We start from the raw sequence: 19,561 nt of genomic DNA, 5'->3' as shown, positions 1-19,561 counted from the left end.
TACTGTGAGTTATCTCCAGACAGTAAAAAACAGTTTTATGTTGATTCTTGTCTTATCTCTTGCTCGGTCTCTGGCTCTCTTTTCTTTCTCTCTCTGCCTCCAATAAGAAAAAAAACTGAAATCTTTGCCAGATTTGAACATTTTATTAGATAAACAAAAACATTTGTACAATTCAAACAAGAGTACATCGAGAAAAGAACACAGAGAAAGGATTTAGCTAAGTGCTGGAAAAAGCATCAATCCTCAACAAGAACCTCAATTTTTATCATAATTTTTTGTTTTATTTTTTTAAAGAGTTTAGCTGAGTGGGTGCTCATCTGAGAAAACAAACTTAGACAGACTTATAAATACTGAGACTGTCACTGGGTGTCTCATACAGTCATTGAACTTAACAGTGGATAAATATCTCACAAGAGGAGCTTTGGCAGCCTAAGTCCATTATATACATGATTAAAGAAAAAACTAAAACAAACTCAAATACTACACCAACAGAAACAGAAAAAGTAAGCAGTTTCATATATCAGCAGAAATATTAACACAAGCTGATGTGTTATATGTATTTAAAATAAACTGTCTTTACAAAAACAGAGTTAAGAAACTGGTGTCACCCTTTAAACAGAGCATTTCCATATCAAGCCAAAATACAGTTTTTTTTCTCCAAAGCAGATATTCATAATTTAAAAATAAAAATAAAAAAAATAAAAAAAGCGGTGCTCCCTCAACAGTAAAGAAGAACTGTTATTGTTGGGGCCACACATGACTGGAAAATCTTTATGTATTTGAGGTTTTTGGGGGGATTTTTTTTTTGTTTTTAAAGATTAACTATTTGCTTCATCGAAGTTATTAAGTGAATTTAAATGATAAATTTTCTCAGTGAGAATTCTTTACTTTGTGTGCTTTGACTCACGAGCAGCTGTGCTCATTCATTTCTTATTTTACTATAAATCAATTTTATAAGAAAAAATATATTATTCTAAAATTTAGAGTTAGGTAATGCCCCTCTACATTGTCCTGACATATTGTTTTGACATTTTGTTTAAAAAAAAAAAAACTTCTTGCTTTGATTTTCATCATAAATCTTTTTCACCTAAACCAAAAACTCCTTAAGAAACTGAAAAATGTTGAAATGCACTTCATTAAGAACACACTCGATGATACTCCTTCAATGTGCTTTTACATGATGGGAATGCAACAACCAAAAACACAAGCGTAAATGACACACATGTGACTTTATCAGGTAAACACGGTTTAAGTTGGCTTGTTGCAGCTGGTGGTGGATCTGTGTGGCTTTCATCTGACCTCGGAGACACTTGCTGGTTGCCAGCCATGGCTAACCCCGCTTTCCCCTCTTCCTCCTTCTGCGTCTTTTTCATACTTGCAAGTCAACATTTTTCAGGAAGCACCTGTACCTCCTCTTCCTGTTCCTCTTCTTTGACTGGCTTTCATTGGCTGGCCTCTCCTCCTGTGCGCGGCAGCGACGGCAAGCGCAGTGTGTACAACACTTGAGTCTTCACATGCAAAGAACACAGGAAAAGAACAAGAGCAAAACTGGCAAGCTCGAGCTGTTTGAATTTCCCACGACCCTTCCGAATTTGGCGTAAATCTGGCCTGAGTGAGCAGAGAAACAAAGACGATCAAAGCAGTTTTTGTTCTGAAGTCTGTTTTTTTTTTTTTTTTTTTTTTTTTTTAAATAATGCTGCAGCAGTTTGTAAACTGTCTTCAGCCTGTGACCACAAGCAGCATCTGCTACTCGGCTTTGTGGCAGTATATGTCCTTCAGTGCTTTGAGCTCTTCAATCAGGGTCTTGTTTTGGTTTTCCAATACAGCCACGCGGTTTTCCAGACATTTGACATATTCTTTCTTTTTCCTGCGGCACTCACGTGCTGCCTCCCTGGAGAGGAAAGAGGAAGAAAATCGGGTTTGAGACTCAGAAATGCAAGCTATGCATAATCTAACAGCTTTCAAAGTTCAGGTCCTATCATGTTTCACACAGAATTCCATATTTATTTAAACAACCACTTATTTACCTGTTAAAGTAAATAAACAAACGGAAACATTTTCTAATCTATGAAAGCATAATGCCGCAGCTTTGGCCTCCAGGCTGTTAAAGTTGCATAGCCAGCTCTGCTCTTAGAGTGCCTGCAGCACAGAAAATAAGATCCAAGCTTTTATAAGTCTTGGCACACTCTTACTTGCTCGTAATAACATCAAACTAACTGCATTTTTTCATTTACTGTACAATAAACACAAGCTTATCTTGGCTCCAAAAATAGCCACTAACGTTCTCTGTGGTCCCTTATTCATTCTCCTGTTGTAAAACGAGGTTAGTAAACCTAATGATCCTTCAGCTGCATCACCAGCTTTTTTCCTGCTGCTCCTACCTGTTCTTCATCAGCCGGACCTCCCTCTTGCGGGTGATATCTTCGGTGTGCATTGATGAGGGGCTCTGCATGCTGCTCGGAGATGCAGCCATCACAATGCTCTGAGCCAGGCCCGAGTTAGGCGAACGAAGCTGGTATGCGGGTATGTCTCCGGTGGCAGCTGTGTGTAAAGATGGACAAAAGCATTAATGCACAAAGTTTCTGCAACAGCTTTCTTTTCTTTTTGTAATTTATAGCCACTCTCTGTTTTTACACCAGAGGATGTTAGACATCATTTTGAGCAAAGAGCCCTCATCCGCTCACTTTCCTGATTCAAAGGATGAATTTCCTCTGACCACAACTGACCTTACCAGCAGGTATTTGTTCTCATACAGCTAAACTCTGTTTAAATTTTATTTGAAATATATATGTATACTTTTTATTCAATTCATGAGGTCTAAAATTTCAAAGGAAACCCACCCCCAATGCAACGTAAGAACAAGACATATTAAACCAATTCAACTTGATGCATCTTCATTTAATAACTTTATTTAGTTGTTTCCCCTCTGGGATATTTCATTTTATTCAAAGCAGTAAAACTTGTGCATCTCTAATAGGGAACATCTTTAAGAGAAAATCAGGAAATTTTAAATTGCTTAAATTATTAAGAGAATTGAGCTATGGGATGAAGCAGCTGTAACCATAGGAACAGAGGTCACAGGTCTGGTCAATAGCAGAGGCTCTACAAATAAACAGCTTGTTTTAATCTTTTCAAGTCTGAAAAGGCATCTTCTCTAGTATTTGGGAGTTGACGTTTTGTTTATCACAATGCAAACTGCTGTGCACTTCTGATAACTGCTAGATGATCACAATTTTCAAAGGAAAGCAGCACTTTCTCTGGTGAAGCCCTTGAAAGAAACAAAGCAGTTCTCTGGAAGTGGTTTTGGTGCTTTTTGAGCTGAGTCATCAGTGACTCAACAGTTAACCGCTCTGTTTGCTGTTTTGCACCATTTCAGCTTCTCTTTTCCACTTTGTACCTCTCTCCTACCCCCTCTTTGCTCTCCACACACACATTCATTCAGAGTGAGACACAGCAGGTGCACACACACACACACACACACACAGAGAGACTATCTCACCCTTTCTCTCTCGTTGCGATAGCACAGTGACTCGAGCTGTGCTGACGTCAGTTTGTGCGTCTCACTCACACGTTTTGCATTCCCTCTTCCCTGCCTTGCTTGTGTTCCAGGAAACACGGTGACGTCAAACCGACAACTATCTTGCCCCCACCCGCCCATTTACTTCTTCACCCTCCCCCCCTCCCTGTCCGTCTGCCTGACAACCACTTTAGTGGTTCAGAAAGCAGATTGTGTATATCTGTGTGTGTGTGTGACTGACAGGAGCAGAAACATCCACACAAAACAAATGCCTGTTGGCTGGTTCGGTCTGTTTTCTCCCTTTTTCTCCTGACCATGAACTGTCACATGTGCTGCATGTTTCCTTTTCAATTTTAAATCAAAGTACTGCGATGTGAATACAAGCAAACAACTTTCAGTATGTACAATCTGTTGCTAGATAACGACAAATGTTCTCTTTCATAACAAAAAAACAATCTCCAAATTACAAATAAACAATCTTTTCAGTCTGTTTACTTGTAAAATCAAATCATGGATAAACTTCAAATGAAAAAAAAATAGAAATACATGCGAGGAGAGAATCAGATATTGCAGAAAACACACAAAAACGTGAAGAAACTCTACCTGACTCAGTCTCATCTCCAGTTACAGCCATCTCGTTTTCAATAATCCAGCAACACGGCGGCAAAAAAATAAAAAATAACTTCAGCACAGAAAACAAATTAAAAAATACTCTTCTCCTTTTTTCCTTTTTTACCTGAATCTCTTTCTCCTTCTCCCTTTTTCCTCTCAGCTCTCTCTGTATCTCTGTATGTAGTGGTCACTCTTCAACTTTGCAGCCCGATTACAATTACAGGCATTGACATCACAATGACATCACTCGTGCTCGCTGAAGTCAGTAAAACACCCTGGATTAGAGGTCCTCCCACCCCCCACCCCCCCTTGTGTGGAACAGACACTGAAGCAGAGAAACAATGTGAGCAGGCAGGCAGGCAGGCAGGGAGGGAGGAGGGAAGGAGGGAGGGAGGCAGGGAGGAGGGAGGTAGTGGAGGGCTTGTATTTTTAGCATTAGTGACGCAACTAGAGACGTTCAACAAACAAGAGGATATTGTGTCCCAAGTGGCTGCCATGCAAACTGTTGAGCTCCCTGATTGAAGTTATTTTGTGTTTGTGTTGAATGGGAACAGAAAAAAGAAGGGAAAAAAGGTAACTGAGGTAGACATTAGTTTTAAAGCCATCATAAACGGTTATTTTTCCAAGCAGATAAAAAGACTTTATTATAAACACTTTGCTTTGGAGTTTGAGGGAAAATACTCTATCACGTCAGCAATGTCAGCAATCAACAGTAATCAGACGAAGTTTCGCATTTATGCCACTATCTTGTTTCATTCCAATTTAACATGTTTTTGCTTTCACAATCCTTTAGTGCTCTAGTGTCATTTTAATATATTACACACAACTTGTTAGATGACCAACGAGTGAAATAGACTCAAAATGTGGGAAATGGCTAGAAAAGATTGTGGACTAGAAGGAACGGCAGCAATTCTTAAACAGATAACATATGATAATTTAATACGTAATATACTGACTGGATAGTTAAGGGAATAACAGCTTGATGGAAAGTAATGACAGAAGAAATGCTGCTTAGTTTAAAAGCCCTCAAAAACAAATATATGTAAGAACATTTCTTTATTTAATCAATGCTCGCAAGTGTGACATTTTGTTAATTTAGAAGTGAAAACCTTCACCAAAAAGAAGATTTATGTGATAAAACTATTCAGAAAGGCATATTACTCAGAAATAACCAGCAGAATGATCCCGATCTCTTTTTCTTTCCAATATATAAAAATATAATATATAAAAATGTAATACGCCTCATGGACATAGCAGTTTAATTATAAAAACCAATAAAGAACTACATAAAGAAACACTACTTGCTGATTTCCTCCTTCATAATATGAATGAAAATACCATATGAGATCAAATAAAAGACAACAACAGCTCTCCAGATGGGAGGAAACAAGCCCAGAGGTATGTGCAAGACTAAACCCAAACACTGGAAAGAGCAGGAAAATATCAAACTAAAAAAAACAACAACAACAAAAAAAAAAAAAACAGGTATTCACTGAAACTGAACATAAACACTAACATGGTGAAAGTGATTGAAGTCAAAAGCCATCACAGGTTCAACTGGAAACACAGATGCTATATAACAGACAAACAACCCAGATGGATCAAGTCAACAGTGAGAAACCGTCTAATCTAATGACAGAAAAAAAATCAATAGGACTTGTAGACTTTGAAGAAAAGGCTAACAGTTGTAACTTTTAAGTTCAATACTAACCTGCTGAAAGTATTGCCACCTGTCTGGGAATACTTAGGTCAATAAATGAATTCCCATCACATGCTTGTATACTCAGACAAGGACAGTGTAGTATTTGAGTAAGCGAGCCGAGCTAAAACCGCAGCATGAGTTCACGTGTCTTTATTTATTTTACTTCACCTTCATTTAACCAGGAAATCGGTTGAGAACTGAGGAAAAGACACTTCTCCAGAGCTGCCAGCCTTCTCTTCTGTATCACCATTAAACACAGTTACATAATGTTTTCCTATAGGCTAGACAGTTAAAAAAAAAATAAAAGCATGACCTTTATTGTTTTCGACCAATCAGAAGCCACTAAGGACATTTTAAAAACTACCTCTAACATACTACATATAAAAAGTATGACATTTGTCGCTGGCTAACAGTATTTAAGCGGTTCATTTTGTAGCATGCTACACAAGCTTTAGTTAGTTTCCAATTAAAAGATGTAAGTAAACTGCAAATCAGACACAGAGTAGTATTGCGAAATTGCAATTTGCAGATTTTTGCAACAGTACTGAATAGTTAAGCATAATAGAGGCTCTTTAAAAAGACTCAATCAGCCCAATTTATAGAAAATAGTGTACATCAAGAAGTGGAAAATAATGAATTCATGAACCACTAAGGTTTTTCATGCATGATTTGATGTTAAATGGAGTTTAAAACATCAGCGTTAGCATCTAAGTGGTTACAAGTGTTGGAGTACTACTGTGTTCATGATATATTTAGATACCAAGCACTAACTGCTACTTTGTACTAGCTTTATAGAAAAGAAAAGGCTTAAAAGACTTTACTGAAAAAACTCTCCTGGTCTCTCAAGAACAGCAGCCTCCATGATGCCATCACTGAAATCTCCCAGCTTTAAAGCTAAGTGCAAGAGAAAACATGGACTGCTTTTTTTTTATATAGTTTTTGGGAAAAAGCAGTCTAAGATTAAAGAATACAAGTGGACCATACCCACTTTGCTGATTCACTGGTCCAGATGTTTTGGGAGATCTAAAGACTAGTCGCTGAGGACTCTAAAAGCTTCAAGGATCCAGGAAAGAAAAACACAGCTGTTCTCTCTATTCTAAGTAAACCTTCATACATGGGCTAGTCCAACTCCACAACCCCATATTAGAGATGTAATCATGGAGATGAAGAAGACTGAACTCAAAGTAGTTTCCAATTGTGCTGGGTGCAAAGACAGGAGGCTCAGTTGCTCCTGCTCTGCTTTAAACCCCCAATACACAGAAACTCCCAGGTCTGCCAACCTAACTAAAAGACTCAGTCTTCAACACAAGAAAGAAAACTGTTGAAGTCTGGATGAGTGATCCGTTGTTTCCGTGTCACTGATGAATAGAAATGACACACAGCATTGTGTCAGCTGCAGCAGGAATTAAAGAGAAGCAAAGGTAGCTGGAGCTGTCTGCAAAATCTAGAGGATAATTCATGACAAACAGAAGTCCCAATAACTCTGCTGTCAGAAAAGCTTTATTGAGCTGTGTGAAATGACAAGAAGCAGCAGATCAGATCCCAGCAGCTAACGTAGGCGGAGTCAGATTTAGCACAAGAGCAGATAGCTGATCTGAAGGAGGAAGACACTGAGCTGGAGAAGCTATCCCACAGAACAGATAATATCTACACAGAAGATTCCAATAGGCTTTAAGAGAAAAGAAACCCGCAGACTCAGACAACAAATGACTGCTCTCTTTGGTACGTTAAAGATGTGAGTGTGCTTAGGCCAAACCGTAAAAATATAACATTAAGGGGATCATACATGATCCAGACACACTGGTGTACAAACAAACTAGTTATCCATCCATCCATCCATCCATGCAGCTGCACTTTACTGGAGGAGGAGCCTGATGAAAACATTTTATCAGTAGCATTTTAAACTCTTTGACGTGTATGACACTCATTTTCACATAATCTGATGTCTCCAGGGCAAATTGTGGGTTATTACTGTTAACAACCAGGATTGTGCTTGTACCCTGACATTGTAGTTGACAAGATCCCATAATATATTGAAGCCCTACTCCTATAATTACAGTAGGGGACTATCATGTATAAGTGTGTTTAACACATACCGTCATCTCAGCTATGATCACAGCTGAAATTAGGAAGCGATGAATGAAAATGTCTCCATCACTTTCTCTCATTTAAGAAGTGTTCACTTTTCACACTCAGCTGCACCCACCTTGGATGAGCACTTGTCCTCCCTGGATGTAAAACTGATGCGGGGAGTCTCCAGCCTGTAGGAGAGCGGCACCAGGCTGTGGGGTGGGGGAGCTGGTGACCATCAGAGTCTGGGTCCCCTGAATGGTTTCAGCTGCAGGGCTGCTGAGTGGGATGGCTCTCCCCTGAGCAATGGCAACTGTGTGGGATCAGAGTTTGTTTTTAACTTTGCTGAAGTATAAATGCAATAAGGTATCAAAGCAGAAGAAGCTATTTGGACTCTCTGGCTGCAGTATTATCCTGTTAATGTGTATTAAATCTTGTTTTTCATCCAGTTAAATACGAAAGAATTCAGCTATAGCTTATATTACTGCTGTAATTTGGATTTAAGCTTGAAATATTTACAGGAGGAGTGCAGACGCAATGAGCTGACCAGCTATAAGATGGTTAGACCAAAAACTCCACAGTGCATGAATAATTCATGTGTGTACTGACTGTATTGTCCTGAGCTGGTTTGGTAGATGGAGTTTGGCACTGATGCTGAAGGGCTGCTGCAGATTGGCATCTCATCCTCCGGCTTCTCCTCATCGATTTTAGGAACTGCCGGCGAATCCGATGAAAGTTCATTTAAAATTTTTCTGCAGGAGAACAGAATTCCATAAACCAGTTTCCACAAACTGTTAAAACTCAGTCACACTCCACACACTTTTCATCGTGACCTTTCTGTGACGCCTTCTTACCGATAAGACGGACGCCTGGAGAGAATCTCACGTCTTTTCTGCGTGTCTGTAACCGACTCGTCATCCTCCAGCTCTGCGACAGTAGCAATCTGCAGGACAGAAGGAAGCTATTTAAAAATAGTCATTTCTAATGTTGCATTTTTAAGGTTAAATACCGGCAGCATCTTTCATATTAAATGTTAATAGTTGGGGGGTTGCTTCTCTCCATGCACAAGTCTTTTATTGGTGAATGTTGATGAAAAACAGGGATGACGTCAAAGAGGGAATTTCAAGCAGGATATCATTTTAAACACTAATCTTTTCAACCCATTACATGCCTCAACAGAGACTCTACAGACTCCTTTAATACTGCATAATCATTTGTGCATGCCTCCACAAGCATCATCCCATTGTAGTATGAATAAACAGTGATATTTAGTCAGCCAATTTGTGTCATTGGATTAAAATTAAATATAGAGTGAATGTGGTTATGTGTCATCAGTCAGAAGGCTTTTATGACTCACTGGTAAATTATGGCCGTGCGCTACCAACACAGGTTGTCTCTGTGCCTTTGGAGCACAATGTTTGTACCAGACTAAGCTGCCAGGTTAAACAGAGGCGTGCACACACCTATTTATTGAGACAGAGTCAAACCTCTGCTTGTAATGTTTGTGTAATGTTTTAATTATTGCGTCTTAAACAGATAGATTCCAGATCCCTGATCCCTGATCTAACACACCTGAATAAAATCAAATGGATCCAACCGCTTGTTGTCAACTTCTTCACAATAACCCATTAATTTCAGTCAGGTGTGTTAGATCAGGGAAACAATGAAAACCTGCAGGATACTGGCCCTCGAGGACCGGAGTTTGACACCCCTGTTATAGAGGTATACGCAAAATTTGTAGAATTTAGAGAAATTTAGTGAGACAGGATATTTACGAGCTTGTCACTGATGGTGCAACTGATACTTAGAACAAGGCACCTTAAAATCAGTCAGTAAAACCACTTTGTGGTGTTTTTCTGCTGTTTTGCAGTGAAGTTCTAAGATTTAATCTCTCCTGACTTGTTTCCCCACAAAAACGTATAGTTTTTTTTTTTTTTTTCTAGTTGACATGTGGTGATGCTGCTTCTCGTTAACAATTGTTTAATTTCCCTTCCCACAATATTCTGATCTGGTACTGAGAATACATCTAAGATCACAATATTCAATATGAGAGTCAAATAGCTTTCTGTACACAGCTTTACTTGACAGATCAGCGTGTCTAATGTGTCCACTTTCAGAAGCTGTCGTTACAACATCCCCTGAACCTGAAGGTTACACTGAGGAGCTTAAACCTCAGGCCCTGCTGCTCACATCAATCCTATTAGCAGAAACACTGCATCGCCTACACACAACAGCTAAACGTTCATTGACAAACACGCTGACTGTAACATTGCAATCTACAGATTAGTGTACAAAACATGCTGTAAAACAGACAGTTTACTGCTCCTCATTTGTTTTCTGAAGAGTCTAGAGTTGTAGACGAGCAGATTTAGACATTTAATTTAGGTCAGCAAAGGACTGAACATTTCAATGTTTGTTTTGTTTTGTTTTTAAGGCTTGAGGTTTGTTTGCAGAAATACATTAACAGAATTCTTTGTTAAAATTTGGGTAATCCTGACTTTTTCCTTAAGAATCCAGACTTTATTTTTCCATTTATTTTTCAATTAATGATGACAAACACCAAAATCATCATACTACCAGCAGCATGTCTCAAAGTTAAGACACATGTCTTATCCAAACATAAACCAAACTGGACAGTTCAGTTTTGGTCTCATCTGTCAACAGAACTTTTTTAACAACCTTCTGACTTGCTGATGTGATATTTAACAAACTGCAGACAAGCAGCAATGTTCTTCTTCCAGCCGTCCTATTGGTGGACTCATGAACTTGACATAGAAGTGTTGAGTTGGTCAGGAACTCAGGGTTCCTTTGTGACCTTGCATAATATTGCACACCTTTGTTAATAAGTCATTTCTGCTGGTTGACCAAGACTGGGGAAGATAAATGAGTCCAGACTTGTGGGAGAGCCCAAAGTCTTTAGAGATGGCTTATAAGTTAGGAGTATTAAGAGTTTCTTAATACCTGCAAATCCGAGTAACACTGACATACACAGTTTATTTTATTGGATCATTTTCATCAGAAGAATTAAAAAGACCCCGTTTAGGATCTTAATCTTTATTATTTATCAGCTTTTGTAAATTGTGTGAAAATGTGGTTATGTTTTACGTCACATTTGAGCAGAAATCACACACTTCTCAGACTTAAGCACTGCTGTAACTTGAGCTTGAAGAGCATAAGGTGTTCCTTGTCTGAAAATTAGTAATGATGGAACAGAAACAGAAATAATGAAAGACTCTGACTTGTCTTGACTTGAGGCTCGTCTTTAGACTTTCTTTGACCTGGTTTATTTTGACACGTTTCATAGGACACAGCCTGAAGTTATTATAGATCTTACTTAGTTCCAACTAATACTGAATGATTAGACATTTCTCTAGTTATTTGAAGCTTGTTTGTTTTGGGATGGGTATAAAGGCAGGTGTGAGCCCCCACCTGGACAGTCTGGACTTGTGGTGACTGAATAACTGAGGTCTGAGGGGCCTGGATGACACCTTGGACCGGTATGGTCTGTCCATCAGATAACTGGACAACAGTCACCGCAGAGCCCTCGTGGTCCACTGAAGCCTGTAATCCAGAGAAAAATTAAAGTACTGACTGGAAAGGTGAGGACAAAACAAGAAAAGTCTTACAACATTTTCATAATTTGAAAATTAACATAACCTGTATTTGTACATGAACATACTTAAATGCTTAAAAACCGGCATTCAGTCGGTTATAAAAAGCTAAACTTGTAAAAATAATAATACATGCATACCTGAGTGGAGGCAGCAGGAGATGGAGTAGCTTCAGTGTGATTCTCCTCTCCATCTGTCACTGTGTCATTTAAACTGCTGTCCAGCTGAGACGATACTGACGTATCCATGGTCACCTACAAAAACATGCAAACTAAATGTTAACCCTGCTGCTGAGGCTGACAGTAACCCATGTTATGATTATGTGGTGATGAACTTGCATTTCACAGCGTTTATTACATATCGGCTTCATATGAGGCAGGGTATTGGGCCCTGGCCACAGCTGATAAAAACTCCCTTTTTCTGAAAGTATATGCATATTTAACCTTTTAGCACCTGTAAAAATATATGTTTAATTGACAGAAAAAGAAACAAACAGTGTCTAAAGTTGCAAAAATAACTAAAATGAAAATAAAATATTTAAATAGTTACCTTAAAAAACTGAGTCACTTTTCACCAGTAAGTTTAAAGGTACAGTGTGTAAGAATGGCTGAAATCTAGAGGTAAAGATCAGCATAGAAATTGCTCCAAATGACCATCACAGTTGTGAATGTACAGTGGCTGTCAGTGGCCAAAATTCTTCCATGTTCTGTGTTTTCACCTGCGAGTGGATTCAGTGGCACAGAATGGACAAACACAGTTGTTTGTCCATTCAGACACTGTAGGAAAAATGGTGGCACAAATATGGCAGACCCACATGTAGATATAAATGTCTCATTCTAAGAGAATAAATAAGAGTTGTTTTAGTGAAGTGACTAAATACCAATAGAAACAGTTTTTAATGACACATTACATTTTTCTATCATTGAACTTTGATTTTGTTACACATTCCACCTTTAAGACGTTTTTTTAATGGAGTATTTTTTAGAAAACAAAGTGTATAAAGGGAATTGGAAAAATTCAAGCAGCACTTGAAAAGACACTTTGAGAATGCACCTTTTATTCAGGTAATACCTCTTTGTATCACCAGATGGGCCTTGAGTCACTGGACTATTCATTCACAACATCAGGATGTATCTGATGTTGTAGTTATAAATTGTCCCAGTTAATACTGATACCAACTTGTTGTGTTTATTATTGCAGCTTTAAGCTCCTCTGTTTTGTATTTGTGAATTACTAATGAGAAATGACAGGTTAACAAGGACAGCTTTATTTTTAAGAATGTGGGAGCCATATGTGAAAACTTCCACATTTGTGTTAGAAAAATTAGCTAATATTGCATAATATAAACTGTACAAGAAGAAAAAAGATGGCTGCATTATAATTACCATGCCTTACAGTTTCGTTAAAATTTGTGCATCCTTTTCTTATGGTTAGCTGTTAGCCAGTCAGTTAATAACAAGCAATAGTGTTATGAACGATGAATTGAAATGAGCTTAAAGTGAATCTAGAGGTGGCAGAGATAATGAAAAAAGTTTTTTTTTCTGTTTGAATTCAATAGGTTGAAAAAAATACTAAATAAATAAACAAAACTTGAGGAGGAATGGAGATATACACCCTTTCTGGTAAATTTCTGCCCCCTTGTGGGGATTTCTTTTAACACCACAGCCCATAGTCCACCTTTAATAGGGCAGAAACGATGCAAAAACACATGAAAATGCATTTCTACACAAACACCTTAAATCTTATGTAAACTTTGATTACATGCTAGTATGTGTGTGAGTCAAAATGATTTATTTTATTTTTTTAATGGCTGCTTTCTCAGCCCCTGGCACATTTGGGGTTATGTAACATATCTACTCATGCTCATTATGTGTGGCAGCCACCGGGTAGAACCGGCAAACTAAACTCTGGGCATGTTTTTACACCTCAGGGCAAAGACTGTTACAAACTCAAATATGATTTAATCAGATTCGTGTTTCTTGAAGTGGAGCAAAATACCTGGGGTATTTATGCTGATGTGGTAAGAAAATACATATTAATTTGCAAGCAAAATACAGGGTCAAATCCAGAAAAGATTAAGAGGTTCATTTAAAGGCTTACGATCACATAAATTTGTAAACAAAAAGCCTATTTTAGGTGAAATGCATACAGTGACTACAGTGTTCATCATACTACTGAACCCCTACTTGAGAAAATTTGGTCCCAGGAACATAATGTCACGTAAATAATCTGCCAAGTCTGCACTTACTAGTAAACATAATCGCTGAAGGTTCCTCTCATGTAAAAATCAGACACTGCAGTGAAAAAAATACAGCTTGAGCACCAGCTGCACTTTGCCTTGAAAATTACCAGAAGCCAGATTTATTTTAAATATAATCTTATAGAATGTTTAAATAACTCTAAATACTAAACTACATCTGTGCTTTATTATTTTTCGAAAACGTAAAAGTGCATGAACTGATCAAGTTTAACACATTACGTACAAAATAAATACGAGCTGACTTCCTCTTTCAGAAATATGAATTGAGAATGAAACCTTGCAACAACTTCCTGGGTGCAATTATAGTTTTCTTCTTTTTCATTTTTGATTGTTTCATTTTTAAAAGAATGGAAAAATTGGCGACAATTCATTTAAATAGTGAGGTTTTATTTGCGACACAGTATGAGTATTGTTTTTATTCTGAAGCAGACAGTTGTTTTCATCTTCCTTCTCTGTCTTACATCGTCGGACTTGACGCAGTTTTGTGAGAACTGACAGCTGAGCCGACTGAGAACATTTTTCACTCCATGTTGGTCGGCTGCTTCATCCGCCTGTCTGCTCTCAAAACACAGTTTTAATGGCAAGTTTCGCACCGAAGATGTGTTTGCACATTTTCCTTCTGGCTGTTGCCCCACTTGGCGCTGAGCGAAAAAAAAGTGACAGCTTTGTGGAGACTTACCGAAGTTTTACGTAGTCTGACTCGTCACTAGTGACAGTATGGGTGGACGGCCTGTGCCTTCGCTCACGTAGCTCCCACGTCAGCGCTGATGATGCTGTGCCGAAAATGTCGCCCGACGTGCCAGTTTAACGTCGAAGAGTCTAGAGGTGGCGCGAGAGGATTCACTCTTGTCTACTTCCTGGTTTGCAGATGATAACAACCTAGACACGCCTAGCCGAGGCAAAATCCTCTTATTAAACTGTCAAACTAGCAATTATATAGAAAATTGTATGTTAAAATACTTAAGTATATGTTAATCTATTGAAATACGGGATTATTATCGTTTTTTGTCCATGTAGTGACTCTTTTGTTAGACGAAACCATATTATTTACAAACAGCGTAGGTAATAAGCCAAACCCAAATATTATAAATGTCAAAACAGATATTTGACAATGAAAAGCATAGATAGGGACGTGAATACGGTTACATCTACTGAAATGATATATTACAGTTTTGTTTTTAATTTGGTTTAAGATTTTCTTATTTTCCATTTGTTTGTGTCCATCTGCAACTGTATTCTTGTGACATTTGTTCACGTAGCATTTTAATGTTGCCATCTAGCGGTTGAGAGAAGCAATTACACCTACTTGAACAATACTGGGTGGAAACGTAGGAAATTAAAATGTTGAGATTGATAAATCATATGTAAACTACAAACAAATTACAAGCATGAATACAGTTGGTTGAATAGCTGTAAATTGTGTCTGGTCTGTGAAGAACTCTGTGACAACTGTCTATGAAAGGTGCTATATAAATAAACCTTAATAGAAAGAATGTGCTTGGGTAAAATTAGAGAAAAATTAAATGAAAACCTATTCATTCATTCAATGAAAACAGAAATATGGGAAAGGAAATACATAAAGCTATTTATAAACAAATAAATTAAACAGAAAATTTAAGGCTGAAATATTAATGTATGTCCCTGTTTAATACATAGGTATGTCACATTTTTTTTTCATTTAACCATTGGTGTGTTTAGTAGCATTTTCATTCATTTAGACATTAATATTTTGTTATTTGTTTGTTTGTTCTGTAATTTTATTCCCTCAATAATTGAGGAATGTCTCCTAATATATAAATATTTATATTAATTTACAAAGTCTTTAGCCTGCCTGCATTTCTTCAGATAGTCCCTGAGAAACAGGACATGGTGCAGCAATTTATTAAAACATGTAAACATAAGTGGAATTACATTACAATAGACAACAAACGGAGTATATATTATTTAAAAGTCCATATTTAGTGCAAGCACCTTTGTTCACAGTGTGAAATCCCCTTTCTTGTAATTTATTCAGGAATGGTTCAAGCTCTTGGATATAAATGCCTGTTTTATTTTGGATAAATGAAATGCTACCGACTAGAAATTATTATTTATTATAATTAAATTTTATTTTACCAACTACGGTCTTTCATACTGCAATATTACTACCTGGATCAGTGAACAGAAATTGTAAATATGAATTAAACAAAATTCAGAAATTGTTTGCAAGGATGGTCAGTTTATTCTTGTTCTCTGGCTTATTTCTTCATTTCCATTGTTTCCTCTTCTTCACTCTGTAGATCACAATGTTTCTCAGAGCTGTTTCTGAAAGAGATGGATCAGAATGGGGAACTGGGGTTTAATAAATGTACTGAAGAGCTAAAGTATACATATGAGGTATGTCTGTTCATCCTACTCCACTACATTTATTCTTAAAATAAATTTTCCCTTTACTCTCTCATAATCATCAAACTGATTTTGAAATGCTGAACATGAAATTTACACAAAGCACATGAGAAGCTTATGAAATATAATGTCTTGTTATGTGTTAAATTATTCAGTAGATGTTGGTAAAGCTGAAGCAAATAGTCATAATATTGATAGATGATTAGTGTAGTAATAGTTTTTCATGGCAGATATTGCACAGCTTTAAACCTTTAAAGCCTAACCCAAGAAAAAATGAGAAAGAAAGTAAAAGTTTTTATATGAAGTCTTTATTGGACCCCTTAACATAATTTTATTTTAAAAAAATCCTTTTACCGTTTATTTTCATCACTGCATTAATATTGTATCCACCAGGGGGCAGAAGACACGTATCAGATTGTGTACCACAGAGTTTTGAGCCAAGTTTTTTTTTTTACCATAAAGGAATGCAAAAGGTCTCACAGCTGTATGTATCCAATATGAGACATACAGAAATATAGGGTAAATGGTTGGAGATTCTCAAGCATAAGGAATTGCTGTTTACAATTTTTTCTTTCTTTTTTATTTACAAATGGCTATTATGCAGGTGGCTCACATAAATGCTGCACAAAAACTAAATGTTTCAACTCTTTTGACTCCAAAATGAGCTGTTCAATTGTTCAACAGCAGAACTGACAAAAAACATCGCTGTCTACTCACTCTCCTGGATCTTTGGTGCGTCTTGCATCATTTTGCATAACTCAAATTCCTTTAACTTGATGCAGAGCTCACAGATTTCATCTGCCTCGCTCCATGAAGCTGTACCGCCGTCCTCTGCTGACGCACTGAAGACTTCCAGAGGTCGGTAATCAGGCACGTTCAGGTATGATGCTGTGAAAGCTGCTGGAGCTTCAGCCTGCTGAGCATTGGAGGAGCTTTGATCAGCACTGCCAGTCTTGTTACAGGAGCCTCTTCTGGAAGTGACAGGCAAAGAATTTATTTCTTTAGAGTTGAAAGATGATGATATTTTCTGGCTTTCTGTCTTGTCATGAATAGAGGGGAAGTTATTGACAGCAGCCATATTGCTCAGAATGCATTATTTTTGTTTAGATTCAAACTGGAGGCAACATATCTTCAATGCTCTAGAATCAGAAGGGTTGGAGGTTCAACAGCAAGAGTCAGCATGATGGGAAATCCCATAAAAAGTCAAAATAACAACAATAAGTTGATCCTTATCAAAATTACATCTTGACTCCTGTTTCATATGAAAAGACACTAGTTTGCACATGCTCAGACAGATACTGAAGCTTTTTGGACTTAAGTGTATGACAGCCTGTGCTCCTTTACCACATATTTCACCAACATAAGTGTTTTAGGACCAATTGTCATAGCTTTATACACTTGATTTTAGCTTAGTTTGCAATTTCATGCTCTCGGTTGTGTGGTGTTTTTTGTTTTGTAATGGGACAAATCCCATTGGTGGCATGTCTGGAGTCATGCTTTATTAACATGTGCAGAATTCGGTGTGGCATCGTTTTGCTAAAATGAGCACAGCCTTGTCTAAAGAAATCTGTTGTCTGAATTAAACATATTGTTTAGAAAGATAGAAAGGAAAAAAGAGAAAGCTGAGTGTTGGTTAGACAAAGAATGGGGAAGCAAATCACAACGTTTTGTAATTCCCAAATAAAACACATTGTTAGGATGGACAGGCAACCATATGAATCATTTGCTCATTATACTCATTGTTTTATTAACTTGTTGTTCAGTGCAGTTTCTTTTGTGATGGCACAGTGACTTCTCTTCACATAACAAATATGTTTACACTGGATATTTACAATTATTTTGGCAGTGGACAGAGAACTAAGTGGATCTAATGTGTACAAAATGAAGATTTAGCAAAAAGATATTCATCAGTGCAGATTTCAGCTCATTTTTGTGAGGTGCAGAGTCAAAAGCCTGTGTTGAGTACTGTCTGCTCTTTGGGTCTGAAAACCTGTCTGAGTACCTGATTTGAAAAACAATAGGTCAGTAAGTGAGGTGATTAAATGTGATAGAGGGAGGGGGGACTGCAGGAGAAACTGAAAATCCAGGGACTTCTAGGGTGAACCTGTGATCTGACCACCCAGGACACATGTTTGCGCCAGGTCTGAACAGAGAGCTGCACCAACACCTCACTCCAGTAGAAACACACCTGATTCACCATCGATGCTGCCAGACGGAGCCTCCATGCTCTACATGCAAGCTGAATATTTTTGTAGAAGTTGGAGGACAATTTGTCTTCACATAACAGTATAAAAACTCCCTGGCTTTCCTCTTCAGATTTGAGCATGCTCATATGAAACATCTAGCAGGGAAACATAAGTCAAAGAAAAGCAAGAAGAAATATTACTTTAAAATGTTTCCTGTAGATCAGATTTCATGTATGTGTGTGATGTATCTGCAAATGACAGACTGCCAGTCATTTTATTTTGGCAGTTTTAAATCATCTGCAGCTCATCAGAGATCCATCCTTTACACAAAAAACAAGAATCAAAGCAAAAACATACATAGAAGACACAGTTTAAGTGTGGTTTAGTTACAGCTAGAGAAATTCCCTCAGTGGGACCAAACAAACTTTTAAAAGCTGTTTTCTGCTGTCACACCAACCATGTGTCCTTTCATTCTGATATTAAATAGTGTTGGTATGCTGCAAAATGTGGTCTGTACTTGCTAAATTCCTTTGTTTAAAGCTGACTCTGGCTGACCTCCATCACCATCTGTCCCCCTCCGTGCCAAGAGGTGCTGTACTGTTCAAACACTGCCCCCACTGTTATCAAAGAGCACTGTCCTGCAGATTCAAACCTCTGTTCATCCCTAACAGAGTGACAAAAATAATCTCTTTATTGAGAAAAAAAAGCGAATTGCAAGTGTTCAGACTGATCTGTTTATGCTTCTGTAGCCGGAGAAAATGTTCTTTCAAGAAAAAAATCCAGAAAATCTGAACATATTTTTCTCTTGTTGCTTATCCTCATGTAATGAACCCTTTTCAGCTCTCCAACAGATAATTTTTCCCACCCATCATTGTTGCTTCTCTAAAGGATAAAGCTGTATTACATCATCTTTTTTTGGCCTGTGCTCTCCTGCCCTGCTGCTGCCCCTCTGCTCCCTCCTCTTCATCCATCTCCTTAGCCTGTCCTGTGGTCAGAGGATGGAAGTTCCAGATGGCTGCACACCAGCAGCAGAAGGGGGATCCTCGGGTGGCACAAAGGCTTGACAGCAGGGAGCCACATGGGGTCTGTACCAGACAGCTCTTTAGCACAAAATTAGCCTGGGATGAACACTGAGCACAATTACATGCTGTTAATACCATCAAAGAGGCATTTGGACGTCTGCTGTGGCCTTTGCAGCTTAACTGCCATAATTCAGGA

General features: G+C 37.9%; 1 protein-coding gene across 3 annotated transcripts; it reads right to left on the bottom strand.

The window, feature by feature from the left end:
* Window positions 1-128: 128 nt before the first annotated feature.
* Window positions 129-14,581, bottom strand: crema (cAMP responsive element modulator a). 3 transcript variants are annotated; one of them, XM_041992389.1, is made up of 8 exons: window positions 14,452-14,581; window positions 11,653-11,766; window positions 11,331-11,462; window positions 8,756-8,844; window positions 8,511-8,653; window positions 8,038-8,214; window positions 2,382-2,541; window positions 129-1,891 (listed from the first exon to the last, which is right to left on the bottom strand). In XM_041992389.1, exons 2-8 carry the CDS (start codon window positions 11,758-11,760, stop codon window positions 1,747-1,749), a joined length of 954 nt encoding a protein of 317 aa, XP_041848323.1. In that variant the 5' UTR covers window positions 11,761-11,766; window positions 14,452-14,581; the 3' UTR covers window positions 129-1,746. The 3 variants fall into 3 exon arrangements, with proteins under 3 accessions (XP_041848323.1, XP_041848324.1, XP_041848325.1); XM_041992390.1 differs by lacking the exon at window positions 14,452-14,581 and adding an exon at window positions 13,761-13,776; XM_041992391.1 differs by lacking the exons at window positions 8,038-8,214; window positions 8,511-8,653; window positions 8,756-8,844; ... (1 more) ...; window positions 11,653-11,766; window positions 14,452-14,581 and adding an exon at window positions 4,121-4,400 and having other exon boundaries at window positions 292-1,891.
* Between the last annotated feature and the right edge of the window lie 4,980 nt (window positions 14,582-19,561).

The sequence above is a fragment of the Melanotaenia boesemani genome, chromosome 8 (assembly GCF_017639745.1).
Source record: "Melanotaenia boesemani isolate fMelBoe1 chromosome 8, fMelBoe1.pri, whole genome shotgun sequence".
NCBI classification, from domain to species: domain Eukaryota; kingdom Metazoa; phylum Chordata; class Actinopteri; order Atheriniformes; family Melanotaeniidae; genus Melanotaenia; species Melanotaenia boesemani.
The sequence above is the reverse complement of the archived record's forward strand: the minus strand, read 5'-3'. Positions and strand labels throughout refer to the sequence as shown.

What these genes read in the sequence shown, in the direction of transcription:
- crema (XM_041992389.1), bottom strand. Translation starts at nt 11,760, where the DNA reads ATGGATACGTCAGTATCGTCTCAGCTGGACAGCAGTTTAAATGACACA. An exon ending in AACCAGCTCAGGACAATACA is followed by an intron (nt 8,215 to 8,510) that starts GTCAGTACACAC and finishes GATCCCACACAG; the next exon opens with TTGCCATTGCTCAGGGGAGA. An exon ending in GTCCGGCTGATGAAGAACAG is followed by an intron (nt 1,892 to 2,381) that starts GTAGGAGCAGCA and finishes TTTCCTCTCCAG; the next exon opens with GGAGGCAGCACGTGAGTGCC.